Here is a 22594-nt window from a genome sequence, read left to right on the forward strand (position 1 = left end):
AATAAATGAATTTTGAACATGATGCTGAAACCGAGCTGATTATATCTGGCACTCAATAGCAAAATGCACAATATATATATATATATATATATATATATATATATATATATATATTACATATTATATATATGGCAGTAATAATTACTGACCACATTAAATTCAATTTCAGGCACAGTATCATTTTGATGTTACATAAGAGTGTTATCCTCTTGTATTGGAAAAGACATGTTTGATGCTGCTGTTGGTCACTGGATTTAATAGCTACATGAAAGACTATACTCTTCAGCAATAGGGACAATTTTACATCCTTTCAAATATACTACAGTGAGTGTTGGGAAAGCTTTAGTTAGGCTAATTCCCATCTTTATCAAACAGAGGGAGTTATGTGCACTCTTTGGTATTGATTTATTTCCTCTTGGCATAAGGGTGAGTGAATGATATTCACCTTTCTTTCCAGTTTGCATATTCTAATTATGTTTGATTTTATGTCATTTTGAACTTTAATAAACGTTTAATCATATTTGAGTGACTTAGTCAAAGATATTGGACTCTCTATCACAATATAATTAAATTGTGCTGAGAAGCAATACGGATGCATTTGTTGCATCTAAATCAAGTTCTTCTATCTTTAGCCTCTTCTAATTAATTTCTTTTAATTAAAAAAAACTTTTATGGTACTGGGGGTTTAAGTTGTGCCTTGTGCATGTTGGGCAGACACTCTATCATGTGCGTTGTATACCACAGACTCATATCGCTCTTTTAAAGGCATCAACCCAGTGTGTTGATGTAAAAGACCCTCAGCAAGTGCTGGAAAATATATTTTTTTCACTGATATTCATTGTTGACTTTGATCCAGCCAATTTGGTAATTTGTTATGATTTTTCTATGTGTTAAAGATGCTATATGGTATACCAACTCCAGAATTTAGTATTATGAACTTTGTTCCTCATTTGAGTCAAAACCATACTGGCAAAACAGCAATTTTCATTCCATAAACTGCTTTCAAGTTCAGTGTCATAAACATCACACAAATTGTTCACATTTAGCTCTCCTTTTCATCATTACTATGAAATTTTAAGATTCAAAAACCTAAGGGCAAGTTTATATAATGTAGCTATTCAGCGATGTGAAGACGGGCAAATGGCTTAAGCCTCTGAGCCTCTGAGTGTGCAATGTCACATGACTTAAACCATTCATTGCCATAGGTTTTCTTCCTTTCTTTAAGGAAAGTAGGTCATTTATGGTTTGATATATGCTTCACTTTCAGTGCGCTCCTCTTAACAGGTATAATAAACACATTCCCATCTCTGTTGCTCTCTGTACCTAAGAAATTTGTTGGTCGTCTTTCAATGAATGCTTTTATACTGTCTCCCAAACTGCACCTGTAGGAAATTTAAATTAAAATCTAGATACCCAACTTTCATTTCTCTTATAATGTTTGAGTGCTACACATAGTAATTAATAATATAAAGAGATATAAAAAGGCAAATCTGAGCAGGATTCTAATTGCAGTGTGTTTATCCTCTGAGGCCTTTCATTAGTTCTTTGGAAAGAACCATCACTGAAGGCGTATCAGGCATATTCACTGAAGCAGATACACTGAAGAAAGCAATAATTCATAGTCGTTAATAAATATTTAAGAAGTTTCTATCCTCTGTTTTCTTTAGGGATCTAAACTTCTGACAGATTTAAAACAGGAAATTGCGATTACCCAAAGATGAAGGAGAAATACGGATTCTCAAATCGTTTACAGGGTTTTTGTTATTTTGTTTTTGCTTTGCTAGATTTTACCAGACCAGAACTACACGAAAGCATTTTTAATGTATTTAAATAGGCTATTTTAAAAATGTACAAAAATAGACATTGTATCTGCAAACTTTCCTTTGGTACTATGCTAACCACTTACCAATGACAACAGATTCAGGCCTGCCTGGTGTTAGCTGGATCTTGACCTTCATTTTTCAAGGCTCAGCCTTCTTTACAGTTCTTCCGGTCTTGAAATAATGATGCTATATGCTTTTGCCTTAAAAAAGACTGCATTCTAGCGAGACCTGAAACTTTTACCTTTGAGTGATTCTATTTAATTGATTGGCTCAAATGCTAAACCAATGAAACTATGTGATACCAGTCGATTGAAAAACTCAATCCTGTTATAGATACAGTATGTTTATACTTTATGGCAAGTCATAATTAATAAACAAAATCTACAAAATTTGTATTTATGTCAAGAACGCATGCTATGATCTGTCACATATGATAATTTTGATAATGCTAATTTATACAATGCTCACGGATTACACAATCTATAGGGTGGCACATGGCTACATTTTAAAATTGTACAGACAAAATTTCTATAAACTCTAAAAATAAAATGTGAACTCCATAATGCCACATTCAGGGTAGGTCAGAGTTAAGAATTAAACTGCTGTGCATTTGTCCATTTACAAAGCACTAGTTGCTTTAACTCAATAAAAATAATGATAACCCTTGAAGTCAAGTACTGATATGATGATCAAATTTATGAAACTGGGTGTAAAAGCTGTTTCTAAAACGACACAAACACAATGCTCTTCCAAATCTCCCTAATGTCCATATTCTGTCCCCAAAGCTGATACCAAAATGAGCTGGCATTTGGGATTACCCTAAAACATAAATAAGGGTTAGTAAAGCACTTAAGGATGATGAAATTTGAGATGTAGGAAACAATGGAGCAAATGTACCTGATGTAACAGTTGGTATCATTTAGGAAAGGAAGGGGCTTTTTTTGTTTTGTTTTGTTTTTTGCTAGATAGTTATTCCTGAAATGGGATCATTACAAAGTCAGAGAAGCAGACAATGGCCAACTTCAAACACTTCTACTAGATAAAGACAAAGTATCTATTATTTGCTAAATGTTTTCATATAGATGAATAGAAATAGAGAAAACAGGAGCTTTATAAAGACACTACTGTTATCAGCATGAAGGATGCAATAAAAGAATAAGGGATTTTGACATGGCAGTCAATAAATATCTGGTTTTAATGATGAAGACATAGTAGATAATATTTTTGATATAAATATTAATCAAGAACAAGGCTCCTGCTTTTGATCAATGTATTCTCACCAATATCCTCTATGATCATTTTGAGAACCAAATGTGTAATATTTACTAAACGCTTGACCCTGTGTCTAGTAAGTGTTGTTGCTATAGTTACCAGCAGAAGCAAGGGATGGAGACCTTTCACTTATAGGACTGACTTCAGGAAAGAAAAAGAGAGCCTGAAGGAAAAGACTGAACAAACATTAACAGAACAGTGTCAGAGACTTTTGTGAGATACAGTAGACTGTGAAGGGTGAGGTCCTGGGTGCCTCAAGTCCAAGTGAAAGAGTGAAGGAAGTTAGAAGTCATCACAATGTTTATTAAACCCAGTGGTACACAGCTGAGAAATATTAGTCAGACAGGCAGCACTTCAAATGATTGTATTGTTATAATTAACCAGAATTTTTAAAACCAGGTTTAAGAACACACAGAGTGCACCTCTCTCTCTCTCTCTCTCTCTCTCTCTCTCTCTCTCTCTCTCTCTCTCTCTCTCACACACACACACACACACACACACACACACACAAACACACACACACATGAGAGAGAGAGACAGAGAGAGACAAAGAGAGATAGAGAGACAGAGAGAGAACACCAGAAGAGCAGAAGAAATAAACAAAACATCAATTGGGCTGAGAATACGCAGAGTCACTGGTGTCTGAAAGTAGGTACCTGTTATGGTGCTCTTTAGTTTGGGAGGAACAAATTTCATCTACCTTTGTATATCTCAAGTCCAACTCCAGAAAAGTGGCACACACTGAACATGGGGTCAGCAAATTTATTGTAAACAAACAAACAAGCATGTATTCTGCATAATATAAAGTCTGTGATCTATAACTGACTTGTAATAAAATTTGAATAAATGAATTCCTCCCTCCCTTTGCCATTTATATTCTAATTGGACAACATCAACCCTCAGAAAGACACAAGAAGTAAATCTTGTGTTGCTTGGTTAATATATTAGGTTACAATTTCCCTTAAGTAATAGCAGTATTAATTGCTTCCAATTTCTAATTGCTTTCCTAAACATCTATTTAGCAGAGTAACACTTGATATTTAATTATACTGGGAAAGGCTCTGCAACCAGATACTTTATAATAGTTTGGAAAAATATATTCATATTTGTATTATTATGGATTATTCAGGAACACAGGTGACACAGAAATATGACAAGTATATCAGTTTATTAAGAAAAATAAATGAAAAGACGTAATTTCTAAACCAAAGCCAAATGATTTAAATCGTGCATGAGAATCAAACTAAATAAAAATGCTTAATCTATGGTTCTGGAGTCACTTCTAATATAAAAATCTGGATGTGTTCAAAACAAATATATCATTTGAGAGGTCTTACAGTTTAAAATCTCTTATGTATAAAAAAAAGCACTATTCTCGAGTCAAATAAAAAGACTGAAAACAATGATTTTAAAGTGATTATAACATAATAGAGAAAACATCTGTAAAGACCATTTTAACAATAAATAAAATATTTATTAAAGCTATGAATGTTAAAATTTGATAAAACATTATTATTAAATCCTAGAACATATAGCAAAATTAAAAAATATTAGAACATTAATAATATGTATCACATATGTGACTTAAGGCAGATTCTTCTGTAGTAGGTTTTCATACTATTTCTGAAATGGTCTTTAATTTTAGCTGTCTCTCCTCATATTGTCTTCTGCACCCTCTCTCCCCTTCATTCAGGGACAATTCCTTTGAATATAGCTCTGGACTTTGTAGAAATTACAGTCAGGGAGATTGGAAAACATAAGAAAATGTATTTAACTCTCTGCCAATCACAATTAATTCAGATCTTCTTAAATTAATTAGATAAGTGAAGTATGTAAGTTGCTCACTATACACCTAAATTTGCAATAATATTCAGTACATGGGGATGTTCTACAGGATAACAGAAACTGAAAGTGTCCCTCATAAATCATTGTGCTAAAATGTTTCCGTTATAATTTATATCTAAATATTAAGTATAAAGGTATATTATAAATACTAAAATCATAAAATTTTCATAATAGAAAATAATTTGAATTTATATAAACAGATATTTAAAGGGGGAGACTTACAGAAATAGCTTTCATATAATATGCATATGCAGTATATATGAAATAATAAAAAGACATAGCATGGTTTAGTATGTCTGTTTAAAATACTTGTAGAAATAATATCTGTGTACACACATGTGCATATATGTGTATACATGTATAAAATGCTCTGACAATTACATTATAAGGAAAATGTTATCTATAATTAAGGATAAAATAAGAATAAAAAGAATGTTTGCAATTAATATAATTATAATGGTTATGTGACTTTTATCACAGCATTTGCTGCTTACTTTCTCTAACCCAGAGCTCATTATATATGCCAAGCTAGTTTCAATATTTGGGGTCTATCTTTGTCTTATCCTCTTAATACTGGAATTAAAGAGATGAAATACCATACCCAGCTTATTTTAAATCCTGTATTATGACAGCTATAAGCTTTCATAGCCAGTAACATAAATATGCCATTGTTACTTCTGAATTTAAATACATTTAAAATACATAGATATAGTTATGTATCTGTGCTAATTCTTCTTAGTTAACAATCATACACAAAGATAATAGAAAAAATAGCCAAATTTTATATACTTATTTATACAGATAATACATTGTAAATGGATTGTGATATTTGATGATAAATTAAATTTAGGCTTTGAAGGAGAAATGAACACATAATGACAAAAAACACAGTAATTAAAGTCATGTAAATCTTTGGTTTGAACTGAAACACTGATAGAAGTTGCTAAATTTCCATTAAACCCATTGATCTTTTTTCTTAATAGAAAATAAACATTTCGTTGTCACTTATTTGAGTTCCTTGAAGATTAAAAAGGCAATGCATTATGAAGTCCTATAATATAGTGGCTTCATGTGGGATATTTCTATAAATTTTAAAAAGATGAGTCATTTTATAGCTTTAATAGGTACTTTTTCTTATAATTTACATATAATTCTCCAAACACATATAAATATTGTTCTATGAATTTCTCAAGATACCTTAACAAAGCTATTTATTTCTCCAGTGGCATACCTAACTATTGACTCTAGTAATATTAACATTTTAGTTTGATCCCATGAGAGGTTACCTTTTTACATATTGCATGTAACTCTTTCCATTTAATTGATTATCTACATATAATCATGATTCAGGGATAGTTTGATTTCTCATGGGAAATGCTGCTAGATAGATTAAAATGATGAACAGAAAAATTGGTTATCACTGTCGAGAATATTACTTCCTTCTAAATTGAGTTTTTCATTACAGGTTTTCACTATGCACGCAAACCGCAGTCTTCTAATCAATAAAGTAATTCATACCATGAGAAATGAGAAAGATGACTGAAAAGTTGACATAGATATTATGTTTAAGGGACTGACAATAAATCCATGTTAATATTTCCACTTTAAAATTCATTTTTATATATTGAAAACCATGTGATAGCCCTCTTAGAAAATTTTGGTTAGGAGAAAAAGATGAAATCATGGTTCTGCTTCTGTCTGAATATAAACAAATTGAATTAAAGCTGTCGTCTATCCATTACGGTCCATTACTGTAGCTGGACTTGATCTTGATCATGACTTTATGAAGTGAAAAGAATATATTTATACAGTTTCCAATTTCAATAGAGGAGATTTTAATCTAAAAATGCTTAAAATGTGAATATTGCATTGCTACTAATATCTCTAGACTAATGATGCTACTTGCTTCTAGTTAATCAATTAAGTGTGAAAATTACTATCTCATTTCACTAGAAACAAGTTGAAAGCTAATGAAAGCATTTCCTATATCTTTGTTTAGAAAGAGTCTGAGACATCTAATTATATATTAAATATTGAATTTCACCTCTAAGTATATGTTCCATAAAATATATACGTGGTAATTTTTCACAACATGAAAGAGAATAGAAGAGGAACACTTTACAGCTACCTTTCGCTATATGAGAAGTCTGCCCTTGAACTTCAGTTACTGGACAATAACATTTGCTTTCAAATAGTCCAAAGTAATCACTCATTATATTGTCTTCTTTGTGTGAATGTAAGTGTGCATGATATGTTTGTGTATGTGTGTGTTGATGTGTATATATTTCCATGCATGTTGAGGTAGCGGGAACCTATACCATACGGCACGTGTATTGATGCCATAAGAAAACTTTGGGAGTGATCCTGACATTCCATCTAGTTGTTACTTGGACATCTAGAAAATCTTTTGTCTTAGCATTAGCATTCTAGCTCCTTGCCATGGTGAGTTGGGATTACTGACTTTTTGTTACTCAGTTGGGACCTTTCATGGGTCATGCAATTTTGTCAAGCTTTTAGCGGGTCCTGATATCAATTTATCAGCACTGACAAAGTGCTTTATGCACTGAGTCATCATTATCGTTCTTGCTAATTAAAATGTTGCATAACTTGTCTGGTGAGACGTTTCAGTGGGTAAAATTGCTTACTGCTTATCAAGAGAACCTGTGTTTGATCTCTAGAAGAAGCATCAGGGAAGGAGAAAGCTGACTCCCACATGTGAGCCACCACTTATATGTGTGCATATGCACACACACACACACACACATACACACAAATAATAAATGTAAAATTAAATTAAATTATTGCATAATAGAACATTCAAACCAGCTTATGCTTTCTCATGATTGCTAGAATACGGTAACTTGTCCTGTATTGTTGGATACTAGTAAGACATTAAAATAATAGGAGGAAGCAACTGTCTCCAACCAAAACACATATTTTTATTGTTGCTGCTGCATTTGCTCTACTTTCTGGACATTGTAGACATTGTTCCTCTTACAGATATGTTGTGTCTAGTTAAGCATCAATATTCATTTCAAGGAAAGAAATCCAAATAGATGGTTATGAATTTTTACATGGGCCTCTTTGGTTTTAGAATTAAATAACAGATTTCGAATTTAATTTAAAATTTAATAAAGTTTCAGAAAAATCAATGCTTACCTAAAGGAAAGCAGTGTTCTCTAAGTATATTATTTGAACATAGAAATGTATTTAAGTGTGTTGTTTCTACACATGTATGCTATTTGGTACTGTTGGATTCAAGCTAATTTACCTGATCTCTTGCACTGCAGGTATGCACGCTGATCTTTTCAAGGTAGTTCATTTATTTTATTTGTACTATTCGGGAAAGTGTACATACAAGCTTTTAGCCCTCCGTGGTAGAAGCATTGTTACTAGTAGGATTCAATATTGCTGATTTAGTCAAATTTTACCTTGACTTTCAAGTATGGATTTTATGTGTCTCTGTTAAGCGACTTTTGTAGATGAGGGTGGATAAGAAATCTGTGGTTATAACCAGCGACTCATCATACCCTATAGCATACTCAGTGTGTTACATACTGCTCTTAACACTGGAACTGGAACTTATGTGTTACAGTCAGTATGAATGTTTCTATTATTCAGATACAGTTTGCTGTTACAGGAGTCTTATGCCAGAAGCCTAGTCTCTAGGGTCATGTAGCCTGAGCACTAGACCCAAATATGATGTACACACATACAGTCAGGTAAAAAAAAAAAACCCACAAATGAATAAATAAACAAATAAGCAAGCCTGTCTCGAGTCCTTTTCTGCCTTTCTGTCTTGCTACAGCGCCACTCTTGGACTTGTGACGTCATGAACCAGGTGGGTCTCATGACGTACAAGCAGAGATGGATCGGATTGGTTTCAGTCTCTCAGTCTCCATTGAATTGTCTTTAATTGTTTTATGCAATAGGAGGCCTAGAGTATTTCATTAACTCAACAGGAAATGGAATAATACAAATGTAGTATAATAATATAACACCATATTAGTTTACTAAGTTTAACAAAGAGCATGATGCATCCCTTTAAGGTCGCTGTGAGTGTCACCAAAATTGTTGCTTTAGTGTCCAGCTCAACTCAGAATAGATTCAAGGTTATAGTGACCCCTGGCACAAACAAAGGTCTGTGCTAAGAAAGTTTGACCTTCCCACTGTGGCTTACGTTCTACTCAGACTTTCTTTTTTTCAAATCCTGATGATAAGTAGAAACCAATGGGGAAAATGCCGTCCCGAAAGCAAAGCACCTGAAGAAAGCAGCAGCGCCCTCCCTCATTTAGTTCCCTTCGATACTGAAGAGGGTTGCCTCGTCTATCCAATCTTACTCTCACATTTGCTGTTTTCATAGTACGTGACAAGGAAAGCCCCAGCCTGTCAGTGTTACTAGTTCTGTCTACATTGTAACTTAACGTGAGCCACAAAAAGTAAATCTTGCAAGGCGTTGCTGTGAACCTTCAGGAATGGTCTAGGCTGCCATCCTTTTTCACCTCGCTGCCACTTACAGCCAGAAATGAATGGCCCGAAGAGGGATGACAGAAAAATTCTGAGGGGGAGAAACAATTACATTGGCTGCTATCAATATCTGAGACTTCTGTACCAAATATAATGATAATCGTGTTTTTTTTTTTTTTGAAAGCCTTCTGAAGCTTTTGCTATGTCAGCAACATTCTTTCTATTCATCAGAAAGTATTGACTGCTGCCCTGAGGGCATGTTCAGCCTTCCACAAAGCAAGGGAGAAAAAAAAAATTGGGCAAGCATTAAAAAAATGCAAGCCAAGCAAATCTGATTCACAGGGGGCCACATGTCAGAGAGATGAACAGTTGACTGTAACACTTTTTTCTGCATGTTTTCAATGATGAAAGGTTAAATGTTATATACAAATTCCCATATTTAAAAGATTAATTTACTTTATTATTTTGTTAATTATAACACCTACAAAACAAAGAATATGTTACAAGTTGGTGCCTTGGGGTAGATTAATGTAGCAACATTGATTTATACGGATAGGGATTTGTTTCTTTATTTTTTCCTCCAAAATCCTCATATGACCATAACATTATATTTACTGTGAAGGGGGGAGTGAGAAATATTTTTTCTGTTTATCATGAAGGCCTGGAGAGTGAGCATAGGACTCATTAAAACTGGGCAGTTTGTTACAGGTAGCCTAAATTTTAGAAATATGATGGACACACATAAGCATCTGGGTTGAAGCAAACAACTTTTTTGTTGTTGTTGGTTTTAGCTTTTAGTTTTTCAAGACAGGGTTTCTCTGTGTAATTTTGGTGCCTGTTCTGAAACTAGCTCTGTAGACCAGGCTGGCCTCGAACTCACAGAGATCTGTCTGCCTCTGTCACCCGAGTGCTGGGTTAAAGGCATGTGCCACCACCGCCTGGTGAAGCAAGCAGCTTTGCAGTATACCAGTTCATCTGTCACTTCTTGAATTTCAACATCAATTCTTTAGTAAATGAATATTTTTACTGCATTGATAAAAACTAGCAAATAAATTCCTATAGTGGTAGTTTCACGTGGGAAAAATATTTTGACATTTTTTAAAGAGAGCTTATTTGCTTCCATGAACAACAATTTGAAACAAACATTACTGATTCATACTATTCTAATAATACAATGAGCATGTCTATATGTATATGTGTGAATTCATGAAGGTAAGTAGAATAAATTTTAGAGTATCTGTCCTTGGCGAGTACATTCTAGAACTTTTTGTAGTATTTGGATATTGATACTGAAAAATCAAATAATGTATTATATTTACAGGCTCCCAAGTACAAAGTAATTATGCTAAGGGTCTACTAAATATCCATGACATCAATACCTTTTTCCAGACTTATATCTTAAATATTCTCAAAAAATGGATTTCTGGTAGTTAAAAAAATATTTCAATCCTGAACCAGGCATAGTGATACAGGCCTTTAATCCCAACACCTGGGAGGCAAAGGAAGATGGATCTCTGTGAGTCTGAGGCCAGCCTGGTCTACAATGAGAGTTCCAAGACAGCCAGTGCTGTTAAACAGAAACCCTATCTTGAAAAACAAAAACAAACAAATAAACAAGAAATTCAGTTTACCATGTAAAAGTGATTACTGGCACTAATCACTTTTCACATGACTACTTCATATGAGAGACATTCATGATGTTATGGTGTTTGGCGAATGGGTGAGTATATCTATATGTTCATCTTCACTTTGTGTTTAGAGAGCATAGATATCACATAATAGGTCTGAGCCAAAATGAGAAGTCCTTAGGCAAGGTTTTAAGATGGGCATGATAGCCCACATCTGTAATTGCAGTGCTCAGAGATAGAGGAAGAATGATGGCAAGCTTGTTGGAAGGCCTGCACACTATGGTGGGACCCTTAAAAGTAGAGACTTAAAACTCAACTGCTGTTCTGTAGGAAAGAAATTAAGATTTTTCATAGACTGGCATTTTTACTTGTATCTCTAAGTTCAAACTTTTTACACAATGTGAAAAACTCACCCATGCTTATATACACAGATGCACATTGAAACCAACATTTTAGTAATGGCTATCTATTCTTAACTGCACACCTGGAATTCTGGTGATATGAATAAATGATTTTTAAAGAAGTACTATAAACTGAAGATTCCCAAAGTCCTAAAGAAAAATTATACACATGTCCCAATATTAAGAGAGAAGCAGATGACAGCCTTCATGTTTTTCTTTCTCAGCTTCACACAATTGATCTGGTCAGGTAGTCTGCATGGACAAGACAGCTGGTGAGGAAAACAGAATGTTGGGACACCATGCATCTCCCTATTGTGTTTAAGCTTAGATGGGTCCTTTCAAGTTTGTTATCACAGCTTACTAGGTTAAACAGTTTGCACTATTTTTTTCAATAAATTCAACAGAATCCTAACAGCTACTTCATTGTGTTTACTGTGTGTATTAATTAAATTAATAAATCAAAATTTTGGTATAATGTTTTCCCCCTCCTTATGTAGCCCTCTAACATGCACAGAATTCTGCAAATCTGATAAAATATGATGTGAATGATGTTTTAGAAAGTTGTTTTGTATGGTGTCAATTTTGTTTTGCTGCATAATATATCAAATAAAACATTCTCATATTTAAAAAACATTAAAAGAGAAGCACGAAGTATTTTAAAAAATCTATAAAAGCAGAGTGCAGTGTTAAGGGGACTCAAAATGTGAAAACCAACTTCTGACTGAAGTTGGAATTCATTGATATCTTCACTAAGATAGTAACATTTGCCTGACTCAGTTATTAGTGATTGCGATATGGGAATTGGGAAAAGAAGAGAGCAACTAACTACAAGCATTACACAATGAGAGGCAAAGAGAGAGGATAGATTTTCTTAAATACTCTCAGAGAATATCACTGCTGAAATATATGGTAGCAGGATTAAGGGAGTTATCCTAAGGAAAGCAAGTCTGCTTAGAAAATAATGTACGCATAGTTTGTAAACAAAGCAAAGCAAAGCAAAACAAAACAAAACAAAGAACAATTACATTGCAAAGCATCCTCCTTACCTTTGTATTTATTATTAAAGTCCTACATATTTGTAGCCACAGTTAGGTACTCGAAACTGATTTCATCACCATGTTAAATAGCATGACCTTCATCAACTCATCCGTGTTGATTTGCAAAGGACAGTTCAACAGTACTGTCCATGGAGATCTGATGATATCTCCTGGAAAACAACTTTAAGCCCACTGTGATGATGTTGCTAGCAAAAACACAAACAGCTCCCTTCAAACTATCTGGACTTCAGAGTGTAAATTTCTAAAGCTGCAATTTGAACTCAACCAAGTTTTCCTTCATGGCTATGTGTTCTGGAAAATTACATTTTCCTGCTATTCAGGTTTTTTTTGTTTGTTTGTTGTTTTAGATTTTTCGAGACAGGGTTTCTCCGTAGCTTTTGGTTCCTGTCCTGGAACTAGCTCTTGTAGACCAGGCTGGCCTCGAACTCACAGAAATCCGCCTGCCTCTGCCTCTCAAGTGCTGGGATTAAAGGCGTGCACCACCACCACCCGGCTGCTGTTTTTGAAAGCCTTTGAGGACAGATATTGTTCCAAGATAGGTGATTCAACACTATAACAGAAATTGATGACTCTTGGGACTGCTCTGGGACTCTTGTGGGAGTGTGTCTGACTCTCTTGCCCGCACTTGGGACCCTTTACCTCCTATTGGGTTGCTTTGCCCAGTCTCCCAGTCTCGTTACAAGGGTATATATCCAGTCTTAGTGCATCTTGTTATTCTGTGTTCAGTTGGTATCCTAGGAGGTCAGTTTTTTCGTAAAAGGAAATAGAAGAGTAATAATTTTAATGGGTGAGAGGAAGTGGGGGGACTGGAGGAGAGAAGAGGGAGAAGGTTCAGGTCGAGATGTATTCTACGAGAGAAGAATAAATAAAAAACAAAAAAGAAGATGACTCAACAATGTAACGTCAGTTTCATTGAACAGAGAATTCCTAAAAGCTTTATGATGATTATATGCTTATATGTAGATATATATACATCATATACACACATATTTTCTATAATTTTTATATGTGTGCATACAATTATATTTATATAGTTGCATACAAACTGTCTTGATTAACGAGATAGTCTGCATTCAGCAAAGTTGGGGATAGAAGCTCATTAAAGATTTTCAACACTGTCCAGAAAGAATAATTACTTTTAGATTGCAATTGTTTCCTCCTCCCACTTCTATAAATACATTTAATAACTTAACTATTTTATTCAGGTTATCCGGAACATGTCAATCATGTCAAAAGTTCTCAATGTGAAGTTACAATAGTTTAACAGCTGGACATCTGGAAAGGTTTAAACTCCATAGCTGTTGAACTTTTGTTTCCTGCCACTTCCAGTGTGCTGTTAGCAAAACATAGAGTCAAGCTTACAGAAGGGCAAAGTGAGTGAGTTTGACAACCACCTTTCCTTGTGATCATTTGATTCTCATCTGCGAAAAGTGCAGAGTTCGGCATGCCAGCCCCTAAGATGAAGCCCTTTCACACCTTGTAGCAATCAGACAGTGGTTATTTGAGTTGATTGCTCAGATATCCTGAGTAACTGTCTAGAAACTAGATGCAGCACCTTAGGCTTCCTTATTTCATGATCAGCCTTGCAGCAATTGCTGAAGGTTTTCTGTCCACAGTCTGTCTCTCTGCTGGTAACACTAAAATGCGTTTTCTCCATCTGCACTCTGGGTAAAATTATTTGACCTACATAATTATCAGTGGTCTCAAATAATATGTGTCAAACCAGCACATCCATTTCAGTTAACAAGGGAAAGATTTAATCACAGTGCAATACATTCTTCTAGTTCTCCATTTTCTCTGTGTGTTCCTGGTAGACATGACCATGGCAGACACAGCAGGAAGAGATGTCACCAACTCCTCTGGAAAACACATTAACACCCTCCCTTTGCGCCTGGTTTCTTTTACTCCTTGTTATTATTTTAACAAGGAAATGATGCATAATTGTCATTGCTACTATTAAATGCTCCCCTTCTCCCCTCCAACTCAACCCTGCTCCACTCCTGAGAAAAGGTACGGCCTCCTATGGAGAGTCAACAAAGCTTGGCAAATTAAGTTGAATCAGGACCAAGCCCCTCCCCTCAGCATCAAGACTGAGCATGGCAACCCACCAAAGGTTGTGGGCTCCAAAAATTAAGCTCATTCACCAGGGATACATCCTGGTCCCACTGCCAAGGACTCCACAAACAGACCAAGCTACATAACTATTAACCACATGCAGGTGGCCTAGGTAGATCCCATGCAGTTGCACCAGTTGTCAGTCTTGAGTTCCAGAGCTCCCAAGAGCTCTGATCAGCTTTTTCTGTGGGTTTCCCCATCATGATATCAACCCTATCACCCCTATCTAGACCATATCATCCATCCTCCCTCTCTTCAACTGAACTCCTGGAGTTTGGTCTGGTGCGTGGCTGTGGATCTCTGCATCTGCTTCCTTTAGTTACTGGATAAAGTTTCTATGATGACAGTTAGGGTAGTCACCAATCTGATTACAGGGGAAGGCTAGTTCATGTATCCTCTCCACTACTGCTAGGAGTCTTAGTTGGGCTCATCCTTGTGGATTTCTGAGAATTTCCCTAGCACTGAGTTTCTCTATCAAGGTATGGATCAACCTCAACATATGTCCAGGAACACTGAACCTGATAGGAGAGAAAGTAGGAAGTAGCCTTGGGGCATATACACTCCTCATACTATGTTCCTTACATCTGTTTAAAAATTAAACCTAAAATTCAATACAAATGATCAACGGTAGTCAGTTTATTGATAAAGTTTCCAACTCATACGTGCATGTTTGAATAAGAGTAGATAACTTTAAAAGATGTTTGATTCTAATAAAAAATATTAAAAAATGACAAGCCTGTAAGTCAAACAGTCCATTTACTTATTTACTTACTATTTAATTTATATAGGAACAAAAACAGGCTGAATATATAAGCAATAAATCAAGCATGAAAATAAAAAGCAGAACTTCTCGAGAAAACAGAGGAAATTTTACAAGACTCCTTACCGGAAATATACTTATGACCATGGTTAGAAATAAACGCTAGATTTCTAATTTTCTTAAACAACCAAACTATAGTCTAGCACATATGAAGGAAGCAATGACCTCAGACATTGGTAGCAAGGAGAATAATGAACTTTGATAAAGGGAAACAATTATGGTGGTTATGCTAGCTTCCCCCGAAGAGTTTCTAAGTTATGTCTCAAGGAAAGGACACCCAAGTGAGAATTTCTTGAGCTGACTAGGCAGAGAATTGTACAAACAGATGCAAGAGAAAGGTGGAATGGCTGCTTAATGTTCTTATAAAACGGTATAGAGAAGGGCTAGGAGAGATGACTCAGCGGTTTAAAGCACTGACTGACCTTCTAAAGGTCCTGGGTTCAACTCACAGCAACCACATAGGGGCTCACAACCATCTGTATTGAGATCTGGTGCCCTCTTCTGGCCTGCAGGCACACGTGCATGCAGAACACTGTATACTACGTAATAAATAAATAAACCTTTAAAATAAGCCTAGAGAAGTCAGTTCAACACTCCCTTTTAGGTATTACGATAAATACATTTTCTCAAACATTGAAACTATATCTTAAACATTGGTTACTTTTAAGACATTAACCCTAACTGTGTTGGATCATTGTCATCACTTGAACCCCGAGTTACACTTACCCTCAATGCCTTTTAGGAATGGCTAACGTCACCACTGTAACTTTTGAATAATAAAAAAGAAATATGGATGTTGCTTTCTCCAATCATCCAATCAGCTACAGACAGATTTCTCAAGGCATCAGTGAAAGACACACCTTCTAAACTCTGCCAAAGCATGCTTTTCATGCTATAGTTAGCAATCTAGTGTCCCTAAACCTTGTGATCTTTCCTTTTATGTTAACAAATCATTCAGGGTAACCCATCATTGATCTGCCTTTCGGCCAAGCAATCAATTATCAAAACACTTAGCACCCTTTTTTTTTTTTTTTTTTTTTTTGGTTTTGGTTTTTCGAGACAGGGTTTCTCTGTGGTTTTGGAGCCTGTCCTGGAACTAGCTCTTGTAGACCAGGCTGGTCTCGAACTCACAGAGATCTGCCTGCCTCTGCCTCCCGAGTGCTGGGATTAAAGGCGTGTGCCACCACCGCCCGGCTCTTAGCACCCTTTCTAACTCCTGCAAAATTAAGTATAATATTTGAGCCGAGGTAGGCCATATTAAGAAATTTTGTTTGATTCAACTTTATGTTCTTCATCTATTTTCCTACATCCTTTAAATTTATTCTCACACAGGTACTATTAGGTTTCTGAACCATGAACTGGAGAACTAATTAGTTCTGTAAGACCTTAGTGTTCTTCTTGGGTCACACTTTGAACATTATCTTTAGTGATAGGCAGACTTTGAGTATAGTTAAAGGTCTAGAAACAATGATGATTGGTAAGGACAGGTTCGGAGGGAGGTTCGTTCTGTTCATTCATGCTATTCTATTTAGTAACTGCCTCTCATGAGCCTTTACTACTATTTCCAAGCAATAATTCCCTGTTTTAATGGTGAGAGTGAAAAAGTAGTTCCTGTCAGGAGGCTATATCTAAAACTTTAAGGCATACTCAACTTAGACTTTCAGTGTTTCTTACACTATGAATTAAGGAGGAACGTCTCTATAACTATTTAATTACATGTATCATACTCAATAATTGAGAAATTGGAAGTAGCTAGATATTTCAAGTTAGAAACGTAAAAACTGAGAAATATCCTGAGGAACAAATGCCCAGTCTAACAAATCATATCAATTTTATTAGGTATTCTAAAAGTGAGAAGTAAGGTATTTAAACTTTGGCAAGCCTTTATCTTAGCTTTGAGTTATAGATTTATCACTTCCCTGGCTGTCTGTCTCTTTCTTCCTCCACTTCTCAAATTTTTGTTATTTTAATGAGATCTTGTAATTCCAAGTTATGAAATTAAAATAGATGGGTGAACAATTTATATTCAACTATAGGTTATCATTTACTATCTTAAAGAAATTATTCAAAAAATATATTTTTCCTTTTTTCTACTTTTAATCGATTTGCTGTCTTTATAGGTAACAATAGATTATATATATGTGTGTGTGTGTGTGTGTGTGTGTGTGTGATATATTGGTAAATGACAATATTATGTACAAACTTTTAAATCAAATTTTAGTTGAAGTATGTGAATGATAAGATTATACTCTTCATACTGCAAGTTAATTGTAAGTAATTCTTTACCTCTTTTTCACAGGAGAAGATGTTTAAATTTTATCAAATGAAATATATTTTTCAAATACTGGATAAAATGAGATGCTTGCGAAAACGTTCTACAGTGTCTTTCTTGGGTGTTCTTGTCGTTTGCCTTCTATTCATGAACTTGTACATTGAAGATAGCTATGTTCTGGTAAGTTCTGAAGACATTATTTTTAACTCAATAATCATCCTCAGTAAACTTAGTATAGGTCTAGTTATCCTCTGACCTTGATGTAAAAGGCAGTGTGTGTTTGAGCAGAATTATTTATGCATTTTTTTTTTTTTGAGACAGGGTTTCGTTGTAGCTTTGGAGCCTGTCCTGGAACTAGCTCTTGTACACCAGGCTAGACTTGAACTCACAGAGATCCACCTGCATCTGCCTTCAAATTGCTGGGATTAAAGGCGTGTGCCACCACCGCCCAGTTTATGCATGTGTCCTTTATGTATACTTTTAGTCATATATTGACAACACTATACTTTTTAAACTCACACTTCTCTTTTCTTATCTTTTGAGACAAGGTCTCTCTAAATAACAGCCCTTGCTGTCCTGGAACTTACTTTGTAGACCAGGATGTCCTTAGACTCACAGAGAATTGCCTGCCTGTACCTCCTGACAATTTTTCTATTAATATTAAACATATAACTAATCAATGTGAAAACCAGTCTAGGCAGGTATAAAAGGTTGTTACTTAGGGTTAAAATAAAATTATCCTTAAGTTTTCATAGTAAATTTAAAAAGTAAATTACAGAGAATAATAAATACACCTTTATTGTAAATTCACAAATGGTATTTTCATTTATTTTTTATCTGTTTAATAAATTTGTAAGTAAAGTTGTATTACATGCTGAGCTTCAGCCTATAATATTTTATCTGGAGTTACCATATTCTTTCAATCAATGTTAAATTTCATTAAAACTGTATTTCTAGAAGTCTGAAAACATGACTCAGTGTTTAAGAATTCTTAGTGATAATTCAGAAGATACAGAATTAAAGGCCCAGCACACACACTGTGGCTCGCAAACCTTTGAAACTCCTGTGCCTGGGGAATTAATGTCTCTTTCCATACTCCAATGCACATAAATTTATTTAGGCACACACAAATACAAAAATCATTTAAAATTATTTATTTTTATCATTATGTCATATAATTACATCTTTTTCCCTTTTCCTCTTTCCTTCCCCCCTCCAAACCTTTCCAAATACTCCTTCTAGGTCTCTTTCAAATTCTGGTCTTCTCCTTAATTGCTGTTATACACATAAACACACACACAAACATGCCCCATTTGGTAACGGATAACTAATTAATATGTTTTTCCAAGAGAAAACTATTTCTCCTGTTCTCTGCATTACTTAGTTGTCCCCAGCTAGCTTACACCCGAAATAATCACACAGATACTGTATTAATTAAATCACTGGTTGGCCGATTAGCTCTAGCTTCTTATTGGCTAACTCTTATATTAATTCAACGCATTTCTATTATATATCTGTATATCGCCAAGAGGTTGTGGCTTACAAGTTAAAATTTCCAGCATCTGGTTCCATGGCTTCTCTCTTAACTCTGCCCTTCTTTCTCACAGCATACAGCCTAGCTTTCCCCACCTGGTTCTGTTCTTCCCTGCCATAGGCTCAAAGCAGTTCTTTATTCATTAACCAATAAAAGCAACACATAGAAAGAAGGACCTCCCACACCAGGTTGCTCTTTGCATCAAATTGAGACCTAGTGGGCTTTGACCCATCTACACTAACATAGCTATTGTTATTGTTCTTGTCCAGCCGTTGTTTTGCCAATTATACTGGTGAGATTTTATGAATGTAGCTGTGATACTCCCAGAAGACAGAATCTTATGGTAAACTCTGTGTTCCTCTGAATTCTAAAGTCTTTCCACCTGCTCTTCCACAACAATCCCTGAGACTTAGGTAGAGTAGTTGTTTTCCTAACCAGCTGTGATTCCTAGGAACCACAGCAATGACAGGCATGGGGGAGAAACCCAAACTGAGCAATAGCAGCATGCAGCATGCATAACTTTGTAGCAACCAACCAGTCTATAATTGGACTTAAAACCCACTTGGCAACTGGGAAATCATGCCTGGTACTGGAAACCCAGCCAACTGCCTAGGGCCAGTTAATTCATGGATCTTGGAGGAGAATCACCCACTGAAGTTAACTAGCATATTCCACAACTATATTCTCAATATTTGTCTTTATACCCAGAGCGAAGTATGGGTCTCACCCATCATCAAGAAAAGTTCTCTTTGCAACAGAAATCATTATAGAAAACCACAACCAATCAAAATCAGAGTTGTGGAACCCAACTCAAACAACTTCTATACAGATAAATCTTATTTTTAATGTATATAGCTAAAATGTAAATATTTATAAAAAAACTAACTCTTGTGATAAATTACAATATTATTTCTGCCTAATACTTTTCCTCTTTAATCTTTCATTTTATTTTTCATAATTTTCTCTCTCTTGGGTATTTTCTTGCCTCCATAATGTGCATACAATTTTCTAAGCATAAACTGCAATGTCTTTTTCTTGCGTTGCTGAAATAATACTTGTAACTCTGAGAAACCAGATGAACAGAATTAGTAGTCTCTGGAGTTATTTACCACGTTCAATTCCCTTTTTGATAGAAAAACTATAGGCATGTTAATGTCTTGGTATATTTGCTTTTGTTTTAGAAAGATAAGTGACTTTCAGTTGGAAAGGAAGCAGAACTCAGTGAAAGAGACAAATACTTTACAAGGCAAACTAAGTAGCAGAGACGATGAATGCCCAATCAACTTAGCCTTTCAGCTGTGAGCATCTTCAAAGTAGCCACCAGGGTATATATTTAGACTGTAGTGAGACCATTGAATTGCATTACCATCCAGAAAATGATTGTCATAAAGCTTTGCCTTATTACTGAGACACACACTTTAGCATAGTTACTGCAGAAAAGAAGGCACCCAGGGAGCCTGGATGTTCAGTCAGTCGCCTCTGAAAGCAGCCAACCAGACAGGCTCGGGTGAAAGTTACATTTTTATTGATGCTGAAAGTATTAAGAAGCTTGTTCTTCAGAACTGAATTAAGTACTTTCATATCAGCTCTGTTTCATTTTATATTCTGCTGCGTACTTCAACCAAAATGAATGTATTCCATTTTATCACAGAAAAAGTCTAGACTTTTACATGCTCAGGGAAGAATCCTTAAAAAAAATACTAACTTACAGTTTCGTTAGCATGTAGCCTCATATAATAACAGAATATCAAAATGTATACAACATAGAGACTACTTTGGTTTTATAGAAATGTCTTCATGGCTTCTATTGATGCTGTACACTATTATATTATTGTTGAAAAAGCTTATGTGATAATTAGTCTACAGTTACTTTGTAACAATCTTAAATTGTTTGTTTTATACATTAATTGCATTTATATACTTTTTGACCTATAGAAATAGATGAATCTATATATGCATAAGAGAGTTAGAATGATAAGAATTCAGTGAATATTCAACCTCTATATTTATAAAAGAAATTTTTCTTTAATCTTGCATTGTAGATATTTCATATATATATAGCTTTGGAACTTGATGGATATCCTATAAACCTTGTGAAAATGTCCTTTTTCAAAAAATTAAAGTGGTGTAAAACATAGAAATATGTTATCACAGACAGAATAAAGTCATGGGAATACTTGAATATTTGAAAGATTATAGGATTGAATTTTTTTGAATTCATGGTATAGTTAAAGATTCTTAGCTCTCCTGTTAAATTCCAGTATTTCTTTTTTTTTAATCCCATGAAAAATTCTGCCCCTAAATTTAAAGTTTAATTGTGTCTTTTGCCTTTGAGTCAGTATCTATTTATTGTCCTAATCAAGGTAAAACTTATGTCTGAATCTTATACAATGTTTTAGAAGAGAGATTTAATTAAAGTTTTATTGACCACAGATAAGAATCAAGGCAAAATTCATTTAAAGAATTCACTTTTTCTAGTCTTCATGGCTTGTATTTGATTCGTTTAAGTTCCTACCAGAAATACTAGAGATAAATCTATGTAAGAACACACAGGGAAGTGGACAACTTTCCACAAAGAAACCTAATTAGATTCTACGGACATATATGGTAGTGAGTAATAGAATACATGCCCAAAAAATAATCTAATAAGGATATGGCCAATAATAACTTTATCAAATTATCAAAATCTACCATTGAACTTACATCTAAGCTCAGAAAAAATGAAAGCAAATAATAGTTAACCTGAATTTGGAAAATTTCTTAAATGTAAGTTCATATAATGTAAGTTTATATAATATAATATAAATGTAAGTTCATATAATGACATGAATTACTACCAGCGCAAAAATAATTATAATGAATATAAATGATCTCAGTTATCTTCACCAGAACACCAAACAAAAACAAATTTTCACATATGCGTCTATAAACACAAAGAGAAAGATTACAATAAGAAAGATGAGAGCCCAAAAGGATCTAAAATCATTTTACTGACTAGGTACAAAGATATTCTAATTGATGTTATTGAAGAACATTTTCAGAGAAGCAAGTTCACGACAAAAGGTTGAGGGTTAATCGTTCTCAACAATTTGAAATTATATGTCTCTCCTCGTCAATGTTCTGTTGCTATGAAAAGACAGCATTACCACAGCAACTCTTGTAAAGGAAAGTATTTGGTTAGGCCTGGCTTGCAGGCTCAGAGGTTTAGTCTATTGCCAGTATGACAGGAAGCATGGCATGGTACTGGAGAAGTAGTTGAATTCTATGTACTTAGCTGTAGACAACTGACAGAGAGGGTGACAATGGGCCTGGCTTGAGCATTTGAAACATCAAAGCACACTTCCAGTGACACATTTAGT

At 34.7% G+C, this 22594-nt stretch overlaps 1 protein-coding gene across 3 annotated transcripts in view; it reads left to right on the forward strand.

Annotated features, from left to right (window-relative positions):
* The window catches only part of Mgat4c (MGAT4 family member C), a 472208-nt gene that overhangs the window by 444022 nt on the left and 5592 nt on the right, over positions 1 to 22594 (forward strand). For all 3 annotated transcript variants that reach the window (XM_057757830.1, XM_057757831.1, XM_057757832.1), the window contains one exon: positions 17729 to 17881. In XM_057757830.1, the coding sequence (XP_057613813.1) occupies positions 17735 to 17881 (147 nt within the window). In that variant the 5' untranslated portion in view covers positions 17729 to 17734. The remainder of the gene's footprint in view (positions 1 to 17728; positions 17882 to 22594) is intronic.

The sequence above is a fragment of the Chionomys nivalis genome, chromosome 25 (genome assembly GCF_950005125.1).
Source record: "Chionomys nivalis chromosome 25, mChiNiv1.1, whole genome shotgun sequence".
In the NCBI taxonomy this organism is placed as follows: Eukaryota; Metazoa; Chordata; class Mammalia; order Rodentia; family Cricetidae; genus Chionomys; species Chionomys nivalis.